This window comes from Microtus oregoni, unplaced genomic scaffold (genome assembly GCF_018167655.1).
Source record: "Microtus oregoni isolate MIOR12 unplaced genomic scaffold, Mior012 000004F_ref0000308, whole genome shotgun sequence".
In the NCBI taxonomy this organism is placed as follows: Eukaryota; Metazoa; Chordata; class Mammalia; order Rodentia; family Cricetidae; genus Microtus; species Microtus oregoni.
Window position 1 is genome coordinate 19,212,357 of NW_024543063.1, and position 14,875 is coordinate 19,227,231.

The following is a 14,875-nucleotide window of genomic DNA, read 5'->3' on the forward strand; positions in this document are numbered from 1 at the left end:
GCCTCTAACTCCAGCTCCGGAGCATCGGATCCCCTTTTCTAGCTTCTCTGTGCACCCGTACACAGGCATACACAGAGAGAACAAAAACAAAAATAAATAAATTCTTTTTTAAAAGGGAGGATAGAAAAGGAATAGAGGAGGTATTTGGCACCCAGGGGGCCCAGTATAGACCGGACACTTGAAGCCTGTCATACAGACAGGGAGAGGAGATGTAAGGTGGATCAAGAATGCTCCAATGAACTGAAATGTAAAAAAAATAATCAGTCGTGGTTATCTGTGCTGCGGAAATGATGGCACACATAGGAGACTTTCCCCTCTACCTATAAGGTTGACAATACATGCTCCTTAAGAAAAAAGTTCAGGGGCTGGAGAGAGGAGGAAGAAAGCTTGGTAGGCAAACATGAGGACCTAAGTTCCAGTCCCCAGCAGCCACATAAACCTGGGAGACAGGAGGGTGGTTGGAGTTTTCCGGCTGTTACTCACAGGCGCAATGAGAGATTCTGTCTCAAAAGAATAAAGCAGAGAATGACGAGATAGGACCCCCCCACCACACACACACACCCTCCACGTCCTCCTCTGGCATCCACAGGTATGAACACACCTACACACCTACACACCCATACACCACACCGACACGCATACATCCATACACAGGAAGTTTCAACTTCAAGTGAGGAAATCGATGTTAAATCCCACCACTGTGAACATTTTCCTGAACATTCTCCAAGATACATCTGTATAGACGAATGTACAGAGAGTATTTATGTGAGCATGGTTCATTACGGCATCTGCTGTTTTTTTTTTTAACCTGCCTTCTGAAATCCGATACACACTGCGCAATCTGATACACACTGCATAATCTTTCTTTTTATGTAGGGCTAAGTCTAATTACCACCTGTGTTCCAGGGCACAGCCATGCTTCAGAATTCACGGGGTTTAGCATGCTGATCTCCCTCATCCTAAATGTGATCTTCTCAAGTACCTATATATATATCCCACTGAATATGCTAAATCGTCTGCGACCTACCAAACTTAAGGCAACATGAATAGTTACTTCATCATATTATTAGGGGCAGTGACAAGAAAACATATCTCTGTGTGTTTGATATGCAGTTAACTGTTCTTTTTAAATATTTTCCATCTGAGGTAGGTTAAATCCAGAGATACAGAACCGGGGTCTCTGAATGCAGCTTTGAACCAGGTTTCTATTTGCCAGTGTGGGATTATCTTCAGGTAGTAAGTTCTCTGGAGGGGAGCTGCTGGGCTAATGACATAGAGAAAGTCCTCTGGTTTATAGGTCCCCACTACCAGTAATGCTCAAGGGACCTACCCACCCCAAGCAGTAGCCATAAGTGGACTTTATAAGCCTTCCTAATTTTTGATAATGCGAGGAGCGAAAAAGAAACATAATTTTTATTTAGTAATATGTTTGCTAAGGGTGATTTGGTAGATTGCTTCATATGCTTAATGTTCATTTATATTGGTTTTGTTAGTTATCTTTCATCCTACATTTTCAATCCAGAAGCCCACACATGTGACATGTTGATACATAATTGTTTTGCATGGTACAAAGACTTAGGCGCTTAACAAAATCTTGCCTCGCCTGGAGGGGGGGGGGCGCACCTTTAATACTAGCACTCGGGAGGCAGTGGTAAGGCGAATTTCTATGAGATTATCCTGGTCTACAGAATGATTTCTAGGACAGGCAGGGCTACACAGAGAAACCCTGTCTCGAAAAACCAATGAGGGGGGCGGGAATCTGTGGAGTATTGGCATTTCAGCTGTGAGCCGCCCCCCAGCTTTTCCCCCTAATAAAGCTCTGCTCTTGAATAGAGAGCACTAGAGAGCCTTGCCGTTCTGCTTCCAGCACATTCTAGAATAGACCTCACCCAACACGCACTCACCAGAACGGAACACGGAGAGCTGGGCCAGCATGGGCACCTGGTAGGGTTTTCCATCACCTGCCACGAAGGTCCGTTTCTTTGTGCTCTCGGGTTGAAACCTGGATTTCCACAAACCCTTGAAATACACTGCATTGACAAGGACCAGTCTGGTGAGGGCGCCATCGATCAGATTTGGGGAAAGCAGGTTGTCAATCATGCCTGTAAAGTCCAAGAACAAGGGAAAATATCAGCACGGGAAACCACACTGAGGGCAAATGGCAGCTAGCGGCAGAGACAAGAGTGAAAAAAAAAATCTTTTTTTTTTTTTTTTAAAGACTTAAATCAGATATTCTGGTCTCCTGTGGCCTAAACTCTCTATGCAGCTGAGAATAACTGCACGTCTGACTCTCCTGCCTCCACCTCCCAAGTGGTGGTAGGATTTTTGTGTGGGGCATCATGCCCAGCATATGTGGCATGGGAAACAGAACTGAGCAATCATTCTACCAGCTGAACTACATCAATAGCTCCTTAACTGGTTTCTTTTTTGTTTGTTTGTTTGTTTTTTGTTTTCTAAGACAGGGTTTCTCCATGTAACAGCTCCGGCTGTCCTGAAACTCGCTTTGTAGCTCACGTTGGCCTTGAACTCAGAGATCTGCCTCACCCGCCTCTGCCTCCTTCAAAGTTCTGGGATTAAAGGCATACGCCACCACTGCCTCGCTCTCAATTGGATTTCAAAAGCACACTTTTTTTTTTTTTTACTAATTTTTCTCGTTCAAATTAAAAAATTTCAAGTAAAACTAAAAACATTAAAATGACTAGAAAAGGCTGTTACTAGTTAGTTAAGAGTTTACCAAGCCTCAGCGCAAGAAATCATAACTAGTTCTCTAAGCCCCTTGTTTTGGAACATTTTTATGCATCTAGAATAAGCTATGTTTAATTACGAATTGTTTTAGATGTTTCACTGACAGCTGTCATGCGGCCGCCGACAAGCATCCTTGGTGTTCGTGAGAGAACCAGTTTTGCTTGTCTTTGTTTGAAGCAAAGGTTCATGCAGTTCCCATCAAGGTAAACAACCCAGCCTGTGAAATGTCAAAGCTAAACTTCATTTCTTCTAAGACTTCAGAGACACCTGGAACCAATCCTTGCTCATCACAAGTCTCCTGATGACTCCAAGAACTGAAACTGAATACCATGTCCCCATTTAAGGGCTGGGCATTGAGCTACTCCAAGGGTACAGAGACGAGAAGAAATGGGGTTAGCCTGCAGGAAATGACTTCAAAGGCAAGTGTTCTTGTGCCAGGATGAGCGTATGCCAGGATCTCACGTTAGAAGTGGAGGAACAAACAAGTTCTTCTCAGTTCAGAGGGTTGGAGGAGTCCTTCAAATGCTGCCCAAACTTAAAGTCCGGGTTCCTTTTTGCTTGGTTTTAGAAGGTTTAAAAGTAGGGGTGTAGGCTGGGCTGCAGTGGTGCACACCTTTAATCCCAGCACTCGGGAAGCAGAGGCAGGCGGATCTCTGTGAGTTTGAGGCCAGTCTGGTCTACAGAGCAAGTTCCAGGATAGTCAGAGCTACACAGAGAAACCCTGTCTTAAAAAGCACCCCCCTAAAAAAAAGGAGAGGGGTATAAGGTGTATGTGTATATTAAATAGGAGTTCCTTATACCCAACACTATTAAAATTTAATTTGCTTGATTTTAATCCATACATATAGCAACACATAGTATGATATCTGAAATGGTGACAGTAAAACCAACAGCTTCCACGGAGGCCAGATGGCTAATTTAAGCAGAGACTTTCATGACTCTTAGAATGACACTCAAGAAAGAGGAGTCCTACTAGGCTAGGAAAGCCTTGGAAACTGGTAAATAGCACAGGGGACCTTTCTGGTACTCGACATGTGGTCTCTTCAGTCAGTACTCTTCCTTCCACAAGGGGGCACCAACACCACCCAAGCCTGGTCCTGGAAGAAAACTAGAGACTATAAAAGCCAATCATTCAGTTCAGGGCAAGCTGGCCTTGCAAACAGGCTCCTCCAACAGCACTGCTTGGAGCTAATGCCTGGTGCTCTGGATGCTGCTTCTGCCCCTTGTAGAGAACATTACTCAACTGAATCCATCCTTCTGTTGTATCCCATACCTCCTGTCCCTCCTCCCCACCTTGTCCCTCATTTTCCAGAGTCTGAGGGTTAGTGCCAGCAGCCACCATGATGGTTTTTATTCTAGCCAAGTTGAATGAGTCTGACACCCCCAAATTCACCATGCATTACATCACTGCAAGGATTTTACCATCCCTTTCTCAGAAACGTAGTCAGGGCTCAATAAGCACAAGAAACCTCAGATTATTTTGCAGTGATATATTATGACTGTTATCCTGAAACCCAGGAAATGGAAGCAGAAGAATCAAGAGTTCAAGGCAAGCCTCTGCTAGACAATGAGTTCAACGCCAACCTGGGATACATGATACTTCATCTTAACTGAGCTAGCTATTGTGAAAACAGCTCCCACTTCCTGAAGGGCCAGGCCCTGTACTCAGTGCTTCCTGGGTTATCACTCACATCCTTAAAAAGCTTTCATGGAACTGTAGTTCAGGCAGTTATCACTAATATACCAACATTCTGCAAATCAGGAGCTGGGCCTGGGGGAGGGGGAGGTCAAGACATTTTTTCAAAGTCGTCACACAGCTGATTCATAAGTAGCAGAACAGAACTTGTAAGTGGCAGACTGAGAAATAACGGAGCCTGCAGGTTCTGGGTCATGTATGTGGTGGCACCAAAGTGAGCAGGGGCTACATAGCTAGTAACAGGCTGGGAAGCATCCCAGGCTACTGCATGGGTGGGGTGTGTGTGATGGGAGGGTGAGAGAAGCCTTTGGGGCAGGGAGAATCTGCGGCTGCAGAGGCCTCCAAGTCAGACCTATCCCAGGGTGAGCAAAGCACCATGGCGATAGCTCTCTCTGCAGGAGATGCTTCTCCTCGGATGAGCTGAGCAGTCTGCAGACAGAGGCTGCTTGTCTGCAGAGCTGTGGGTGTGTTTTGGTTGAGCTGGCAGTAGCCAGGCATGCCACGTGTTCTGTGGTGCTCAAAATAGTCCCACACAATGCAGAATGGCTCTCTTAAAAAAGTAATAAAAGATTTACATGTACTATTTTTAACTATGTCTATATGTGAATGTCTCTGTTTGGGTATGCGCATGAGTGTAGGTAACCGTGGTAGCTGACGGTTGTTGAATTCCCCTGGACCTGAAGTCAGAGGCAGCTGTGAGCCATCCAACATGTTGCTGGGCACTGAACTCTGGTCCTCTGCAAGAGCAGCAAGTGCTCTTAAGTGCCAAGCCATCTTTTCAGCTCCTGCTTTTAAGTATTTCCATTTTGTTTGCTTTGAGACAAGTTTGGAAATTTACCAGGGATTTTGCACCATTATTTTGAAAAATTGCACCAGGTAATGATGACAGCAGTGACTAAGCTGGGAGGCTCTCTTCCCTAAGCCCCATGTGGTTCACTGAATTTCAATTACGTCATGATAATTGCTAATGACAAGAAGTGAAAGATATGCCTGTTTGCTGTTATGACACAAAAGCCTGGGAAACAGCCTGTTTGGGGTTACTATAACTATGAGACACATAAAACGTCTCCTGTCGGTTTGCCTTGTTTTTGTTTTTAAATTGCATCAGCAATGGTGACAGCTTGTGGTTACTTGTGTCATGGTTTAACGCACCTGACTTAGTTTACTATGCCAGTTCACACTTTTCCTGATAATCTGGCAGAAATATCAAAATAAAAAAATGTGCCACGTATTCACGTGCACTTGAATCCAAACCACGACTATAAATTCCTTTTGTTTTCCCTTATATTACTGCTTAATTTTTAATAAAAATTTGTTTATGTGAGCAATGGGAATATATATAGTATTGTCTATGATATATAATCTAGATATTATTATACATCTAATTATATGTATACTATCTATGAATTTCATTTCAAGCTGGAAGGAGGGAGTTGAAGGCTAAGGATATAGCCAATTGGTTGAGGGCTTGTTTCGCAAAACCCTGTGCTCCATTCGGAGCACTGTCAATAAGCAAATGAACAAACTTACAGAAGGAGCTGGGTCTCATAGAACTGAAAAACCCTGATTGAGGTTCCCAGCACAGGCGGTTAGGGACTCCATAAGATGATACACCAAGGTGCAACATTATCTTTTTACGGGTAAAGACGACCACGGAGTACAGTGACATGATGTCACATAGCCACCATCAGGACCAAGACCCATCCATTGCAAACTGCTTCCACCAGACGTACAAGATCTAGCACCCCCAGACCAGCCCTGGGCATACGCATAACTATTATTCTTCTAACAGCAGCATGGTTTTGGGAGAAGACTCCAGATTGCAGAGTAATTGAGAAAGTTACTGGTTCTCCTCCACTCCCTGCACATCTTTCTTTCCCCTCTTCATTAGCTCCTCTGAGATGACCACGTTTTTCACACGTGTAAGTAGGATGACGGGCTATGGTGCCTGACTGGGGGTACCTTGCCCCTCCCTCAGAAATTCTTCCCCATTAAGTCAGGGGAACACGTCCCTGGGTAATCCCAGTTCGGGTGCACCAGGGACTAGGTTCTGAGAAGCTTCTCCCCAAAGGCAAGGTTTACCTGCTTCTTTTATGACTAACTCCACAAGCACATTTCCAGTCTTAGCGTCTGTGAGTGTTAAACTGTTAAACCTAGAATCGCCTGGAAAGAACAAATCAAGAAAGGTCCGTCTTTAACTGATGCAGCAAGACCCAACGTGAAAACGACCAGTACTATTTCCTAATTTTGCACCCCAGGCTGTGTGGTAGGAATGATTGCTAGCTGAGTACTGAGCATGCGTGCACATGCGTTTATTTCTCTTTGCGCATGAGTGTGGACGTGATGTGACTATTTGCTTTAAACTCTGGCCGGACTTCCCTGCAATGATGGGCTGGAATCTGGTATTGTGAGCTAAAATAAACCCTTTCTTCTCTAAATTGTCTTTCGTCAGGTTATTTTTTATCAGAAATGGAATCAGAACAGCTTCACTACGTTGTGGTAGGCCTCAAGCTCCTCCTGGAGGTCTCCGGGACTTCCGGCTTACAAGTCAGCAGGTCTAAAACACTGTCCTTAGAAAACTCCTCCATTTAATGAGAAGAGACATCTAAACAAGGAGTCATTATGTGATGTTGAAAAATGCCATAATGGAGGGGTTCAAAGCGGTGTAATCACAAGCCAAACAAAGCCAGCGGGGGGCACTGGGCAATGGCGGATGAGGCTGGGGTCACAGGAGACACAAAGCCAAAGCTTAAGAAAGCAGTTCCAGGCCAAGGGAACAGTGGGTGCAAAAACAGACAAGACAAACAAAAAAAAACCCGGCAAACCCATGGGTATGGGTTCTGAAGTTTAGGTATGGCGGGAAAGGAGAGAGGGGGAGGGCTGTGTTCTTTTCTGCCGCCCACTCTGCAGGAGGAAAACCCTAGACAGTGAGCAGTGGCGGACTGAAGAGGGGGAGGCAGGCAGACTGAGAGCTGACCCGTGGAGAATAAAGAGGTAGGTCAGAGCCCTTGAAGACTAAAGCGAACATCTCTGAGCTCCACCCTTTCCTTCACAAAATGTGCATCTACATGGACCAGGAGAGCCACTCACCCCTGGTTTCGTTTTTCACCCAAAAATTGATGGAATCACTGGCAGAGACTGGGTCCTGGAAGTTCACGTTCTGCACCGCACACTGGAACACCTCTTTGTTCCTGGCGGCAAAGGGCACTTCCATTTTAAAGCCATTCTTGACAAACACAGCATTGGCCACGGTCACGATGTCTTTATTCTTCTTGGAGACTATAGCCTTGTTGATCTTCTTCAGTACTTTACCAACTCCTGAAGGAGAAATCAGAAAACATAGCGATATTTTCGTGATAATTTACATGTTTTAAAAAATTCTTGTTGGGCATAGTGGCTGATAACTGTAATCCCAGGAAATGAGAGGCTAAAGCAAAAGAATTATCAAGAGTTTAAACTAAAGACAGCCCAGGCTATAAAGCAAGATGCTGTTCAAAAACCAAGGCTCCATGAAGATGGCTCAGCAGGTCAAGTGAGTCACGGTCACTGCAATCCGTGAGTACCCACATAAATGCTGGGCAGATGTGGAAGTCCACGTACTGCAACCCGTGAGTACCCACATAAATGCTGGGCAGACGTGGAAGTCCACGTACTGCAACCCGTGAGTACCCACATAAATGCTGGGCAGACATGGAAGTCCTCGTACAATTCTAGCCCTCAGACAGAGATGGAGAGAGGAGAGTCCCTAAGGAGAACTGGCTGGCTAGATAAGCCAATTTGGAAAGCTTTGGGTTCAAGAGAGACCCTGCCTGACTGTTTCAGTTTGGAAGCGATCAAGGAAGAAACTTATAAGCTTCACATGGATGCACATGTGTGTTCTTAAACTCATATGTGCAAGCAGACATAACACACACACACACACACACACACACACACACACACTTCAAAAACCTGATCATCTGTACCACAGCATAGAAGAACAAGCACGACAGGAGTCACAAGAGATTAAATCTGCCATGTAAGGGGCCTCTGTCTCTGGACACATGGTTAGTGTTAAACCACAGAAGTTCTTGTGAGACAATTGCCCCTGTACCAAGTATACTATGATGTTCTCCTTGTAGACAGCATGAATGCTGGTCTGCTCTGGGAATGCCAGCCATGGAAGAAATGAACCGTAGGAAGCTTCCTCATCCACTTCCTTGCCTAACAGTCTTAGCACTATTTCCTTTCTTGCCAAGGATTCAACAATGTGATTTTTTTTCCTATTTGAAGAACAGAAGATGAATAAAATAAGCATTAGGATGACTATAACAAATTGCCATGCGCCGCCAACCAGAACACTGTGATTTTTACTTGATATTGAGCTCGGAAAGTAAAGAAATTAATTTTATGGCAACATAAGCTTTATTTTACACGAACCATTTGTTCACGCTCCATTTAGTTTGGGGGCATGAAAAAAGAGAAAAAATATGTCATGAGGATGTGAGGTGGTTTTCCGCAGGGAGCTGAATCACAGGACTGCCCTAATCACCTGAGGTCTTTTCAAAATCATATTGTCCTAAAGCATCCTTCCAGAGTCACCTTGGCAGCGCTTGAGGACTGATGTCATTCTGAACGAGCATCTTCTCAGATTCCATGAATGCCGGGGCCGGGGCATCTCCTCCATCCACAAGGAGAGCTTTACATCATGGGTGGAACATTGGAACCTTGGCCCACCTTACCATCATGCTATGGGGGAAACCATTGTATGGCGAACGGCAGGCTTTGGAGGCCAAAAGTCATCTCTCAGGTTAAGTGCCACCCCTGGCACTATGACTCTGCTTACCTCCAGATGTACAGTCCCTGGTTGTGATAAGCAATTGCCAACATGGCAGGATCTAACATCACACAAAAACCCTCTGGCATGTCTGTGAGGGAGTTTCCCGATAGGGTTAATTAAGATGGTGAGACTCAGTCTACGCCCAGGAAGCACCATTCCCTGAGTCAGGGTCCAGACATAATAAAACAGGAGAAAGGGACCCAGGCTCCAGGTTTCTCTTTCTTTACTGCCAGCTGCCTCTGGCTCCTGCTCTCAGTGCTTTCCTCCAAATGGTGAACTGAGAGAAATCCCGTCTTTGTTGACTTTTTTTTGAGGGGGGAGAGGCAGGATATTTTTCCTCAGCAACGAATAAAAGGAATCAATAATCTTCTCGAGGGAAAAGATTGGAGCTCATCTTCCCCTTCCTCAAGCAATCTTGTGTCTTCCTCTGGGAACATCACTGGGAAGAATCCTCAGAGTTTGAGCCCCAATGAAGGTCCCCTGCATGTATAAGTATATCATGAACCCTGACATCACACTCTCCACAGGACTGCTGGCAATTCTGGATGGAGAAATAGTAGGGGTAGATGGGTAGCCAAACAGGCCAACATCATGAAGATGCCGAGCTAAAACCGTAGTGGATCAGCATTCAAACCAAAACAAACTAAAACAACAAGACACAATCCCAGTTGTTATTTTGGAACTATGCTGGCTGACAGGGCCTGGATGGCAACAAGAAAGGCTGTAAATCTAAGCAGTGACTCACAAAGGTGCTAGAAATCACCAACAACCCTGAACTTCCCAGCAAGAGACAGGACAGTGTGATCCAGGAATTCACCTACCCTTTCCTCACATCTAACAGGTGGGCAAACTAAAAACCCAAGCCAAGTTTACCCCTCTGTCAACAGCGAACTGCATTGGGCATATGGGGCTCCCAACGCATGATCCTCCCATATGAGGGTCACACTGAAAACCCAAAGGAAGCAGGAGCAGCGAGAAAGGAAAAGCATCCTTCCTCCGCTAATCCAGCTCGCTTGCTAACAGGAACCAACGCAGTCTTAGAACTTCACAGCTAGAAGAGGCAGCGAAGAAGGCGGTGAGAAAGCTCCCCACCTTCCCATGAGGTAACTGTCGCCTTGATATAAAACATAACTTATTCACACTTAGTGTGCAGGGCAGCAAAGAAAAGCTCAGAGACAATCCTGTTTCCTCAGGTGTTACGGTTGTGGAAAGGGAGACCTACCACTACAGGGAAACACTGCCTGTAGACATGAGTTCCTGCGGCTAAGCAGGTGACTCAAAACCAACTTTTCTTCCAATAATACTAAGCCCTGCTCACCAACCCTTACCTGTATTTGTTGTTATTTTGTTTTGGTTTTGTTTGTCCTTTTGTGGAAATAATTATCAAACCCATTTGTACATGGCTTTGTACATGGTAAGCATGATCCCCACCCCCAGCACTGGGTTACATTTCCAGGTTCATTGCTTTGACATAGGCTTGGCATGTAGCCAGACTGATCTCCTGTCTCACTTCCCAATTACTACGATGACGAGCACATTAGTTCCCAGGTCCAGCAGCTGGACATGGCTGGACATTTTATTTTATTTTTTTTTTTAAAAGACAGCTGGCTTCTTACTTCAGATTTATAAGTGGCTTCAAATCAGCAGATGGGGTAGGCTGGGAAGACGGCTCAGTCAGTAAAATACTTGCCACATACACATGAGAATCTGAGTTCGGATCCTTAGCTATCTATGTAAAACCTGCCAGTGTGGTGGTATACATCTATGATCCTAGCATTGGGGGGTGGAGGGAGGCAGTTCCCCAAGGCTCACTGGTCAGCTCGTCTTCTTAAATCGCTAAACTTCAGGCTCAGTGAGAGACTATATCTTAAAGAATAAGAAGTAGGATGGAGGAGAACAGCAACATGCATTGCCAGTCTCCACACGCTTCTGCACCCACACGCAAATGAACTCATGCTTGCTACTCCTACAAAAAATTAGTTTTCAAAAGTTAAAACAAAAATAGAAAAGGGGCATGCCTTGTGGCCTTCGTGCAGTTTTCTCCAAGGGCATGATGACCATATTGGGAAACTGGCATCAGCATGGTCTTTAGAACTCATTCTGACAACCCAATCTTTCATGCATGCTTGGTGCATATGCCACGTGTATGTTAGCAGTTCTGTGTACTTTTAGCAGTCACGTAGACTCCCATCACCCTGTCACCATCATAAAGCCCCCCCCCCCCCAGTCTCTAGTGTGGACATGTTTTACAAGGATGCTTACTTAGATCACAAAAGATTTCCCTTAGTAGAAAACAGTAGTGTTGATAGACAGAGTAACACAAACCCAACAGCAACAGGAGTGCAGTTCCTAACTTTGGGGGTGTTAATTTTCCTTTAGAAGACCCTGGCCCTATGCTCCAGATGGCACTGCATGGCTTTCCTGGGCTCTTCCACTTCTCAGATTACGCAGAGACCAAGCCGTGACCCTCCACATGCAGGGCTGACTGACAGCGAGGCGTCATGAATGGAGGGAGGGAGCGCACACGAACCGTTTACGCTGTATCTCATCACTGTCGTGAGCTGCTTCTTCGTCCTGCCATCAGCCCCCAGCTGCAGCATGCCCAGGACGGATGCGATCCCATGTGGGGAGACGACAATGTTTTCCTGAGGCCGTGACTTGATGATCTGATTGAAAACCTGGATCCCCGTGTCAGAGCCTAGTTCCTCCAGAGACAGAGAGTTGAACTGGGAGTACACAGAAGACAAAGTCACTGTGGTCAAGACGAAGAAGGGAAAATGCCAATTCATGGTGCCTTCCAACAAGGACAGTCTAAAAGAAAAAAAAAAACCAGAAATATATCACTCTTTCAAGAACACAAAGGGTTGAAAACTCTGAACTCCATCCGATTTCCTGCACTCATGATAACGGAATCCTGTGCAGAGCCTCACACGCATGGGGCTTGGACAAACAGGGCTGGAAAGCAGTGAATTTCCATCAGCTGGGTCCTTAGTATGCACCAGGCACTAGGCGAAAGTCAATATTTAACTCTTGCAACTCTGTCAGTCATGTAAGCGTTATTTCCAAGGGTCTTCCATGTGCCAAGCCCTTTTGTTAAGTGTTAGACAGACAACTGTGAACCAGATGGGTGTGACCCTAGCCCTCTCAGAGTATCTTTCTAGAGAGACACGGAGAAAATAAACCAGCAAGCTATTAGATAACTTCAGAGAAGAATAAAAGCCAGAATCATAATGCGAAGCAATGTGGGTGAATGAAGGGCTATGGGGTTGGGGGTGGGGTCGTGTCGTAGGGAATGCGATCTCTGTGGCAGGAACACAGATGAGGACAACTGAAAATTGAGAAAAAACCCAGCTATGCAGGGATGCAGGAAGAGCATGCTAAGCAACGGAACAGCAGGACAAAGGGACTGGGGAAGAACAGGCAGGCTGTGTGATAGAGGCCAAGGGAGACAGAAAGCACAGGTCACAAGAGACTACTTGCAGGATTTTTAAACAGAGGAAATGATTCTGGTTATTGGGATTTTCTTATAACCACACAGACTTGACTCTTAATGTACCACATCCAACTTTTTTTTGAAGTACAGGGCTGTTAATTAAAACAAATTTCAGTGGTAGCTTTAAAGCGGCAACAGGGCAGAACAATTGGTAAATCCATAAACTGTGTGGATGCATTGCTGACGCTGAGCGTGTCAATTACAGCCATCAACTTTAAACACACTCCAGGACTTGATTGCCCCTGACTGCGCTTTCTTTGGCTATGACAAGAGGTGGGAGTTTACAAGTATTTACCAGAAAGCAAATACTTCCATTAAGTTAGAACTCAACAGCAGCAGTACGCAAAAACAAAGGCAGAATTTGTGGTTACTCATTTGATCCCTGCTTTAGAGGGCTGAGGTTTCATGAGGCATGGATCTCCCGTGGAGCCCTTTGAACCCCCTTGTCACCGATGGGAGGTTACAGAGGGAAGCATTTGGAGAGACAGGTGACCTGGAGTGAGAGGAAGTCAGTGGCCTCAAGGGAAAAGAGAGAGTGTGGGAAGGGCTGGGTAAAACATGTCTTCCTGCCTTTCCTTCCCTGTTTTGGGAACTTCCCACACTAAGTCAAGCATGGCTGGTACTCAGAAAACACTTCTGGGATTAAGCCCAAGGATTTACGAGGATTAATTTCTAATTTTATTATTTTTCATTCCATCAAACTAGAGCTTATTGAATGTGGTTGAGGAAATGCTTGTGTTTAGCCCTGAGCGTCACAGTGAACTCCAAAACTGGTCCAAGAAAATGCCAGCATCCCGGCTGGTCAAGGAGTGTCAGCACAAACAGAATTCCCCACCTGGCTGTCCATGTACAATGAGCCACTAAGGACACACGGTTCAAGCACATGTTGAATGTTCTTACCCACTGGGAGACAGGTAAAATTCTTCTAAAAATTCAGAACATCTGGGGTTTCTCCAAAGCTTAATTATACAATAATTGTCTAAATTCAGCCTGTCTAAATTCAAAAGGTGTAAGTGACCTACATACGCTCCCACGTGGGCCTCTGCTGCGGTCAGCAGTGGCCTATTTTGACTTTGGCACCTTGGACTGGCTCTAATACCACGACAATGGCCTGAGTTTCCTGGAGCCCACTGGACCCTGGAGGACTTCCAAGGCCTAACCATGGAGCTTAGCTCGCTCCTCTTCTGAGGGAGCTTTGATTTCCCATTTTCCCTTTCTCCCTCAGGGAATGCATTTCTTTTATAAAATTTAACATAACACACACATACACACACACACACACACACACACACACACACACACACACAAACGTGGAGAACCTTTGTAAGAACCAACCCCACCAATTTCAGTTAATGATTCCTAAGAAACTCTGCTGAGGGAGGGGATAGTTGAATAAATGGTTGCATTTGTACAATCAAAAGGAACAAAAAGATATCATGTTGGTTTTGCCACAGGTAGCTTTAAGGTCCTTGGGCGGGGGAGGAGAGAGAGAGAGAGAGAGAGAGAGAGAGAGACAGACACTGTGTTTTGAGGAAGGCAAATAAGTGTAAACTTTCTATCAGTCCTAATATCAAGACATCAGGATGGACAGTCTCACAAACCAAGTTACTTTAGTTACCAGAATTTGCTCAGTTATAATTTTTTTTTCCTCTGAAAGAACAGTTCCACTATAGTGGGAGTGTTTTTCTTGGTTTCTTTGCCCAGTTTTTGAGAGATGTCCATGTTCGGCTTCAGAAAAGCACACTGAGCAGTCTCAGGGCTGTGTGGAACTTGGAATCAGGGTAATTTTTGACGGATGTTCTGGGCATAACTTCTGCTTGGCTAAATGCTCTCAAATCAAAACTCACCAGGCTTGTACTCATGACTAAGAATAAGCTTATGAGCCTGGAGTAAGGGTGAACCCATAAATCACTTCAGTCTTGAGTAAGTCCTAATAATGAAATATACTCATACTTCTACAGAAAATATTTTAGAAGACATAGTGTGGTTGTTTTTAAAATGCTTCATTTTCAGGACAAGCAGAACCCTGCAATGGGAAGAATATAGCAACTTTCCGTTTATTTTCATTTTTAAAAGAAATCACTCTTCAAACTTGGGTATGAGAGGAAGAATAAGTATTTGG

The 14,875-nt window shown here is 45.0% G+C and overlaps 1 protein-coding gene across 1 annotated transcript in view; it reads right to left on the minus strand.

Annotated features, from left to right (window-relative positions):
• Serpine2 (serpin family E member 2) overlaps nt 1-14,875 on the minus strand; it is a 57,466-nt gene that overhangs the window by 15,359 nt on the left and 27,232 nt on the right. The window contains exons 2-4 of the mRNA XM_041650127.1: nt 11,791-12,071; nt 7,532-7,759; nt 1,905-2,102 (exon numbers count right to left, since the gene is read on the minus strand). Of these exons, the coding sequence (XP_041506061.1) occupies nt 1,905-2,102; nt 7,532-7,759; nt 11,791-12,049 (685 nt within the window). The 5' untranslated portion in view covers nt 12,050-12,071. The remainder of the gene's footprint in view (nt 1-1,904; nt 2,103-7,531; nt 7,760-11,790; nt 12,072-14,875) is intronic.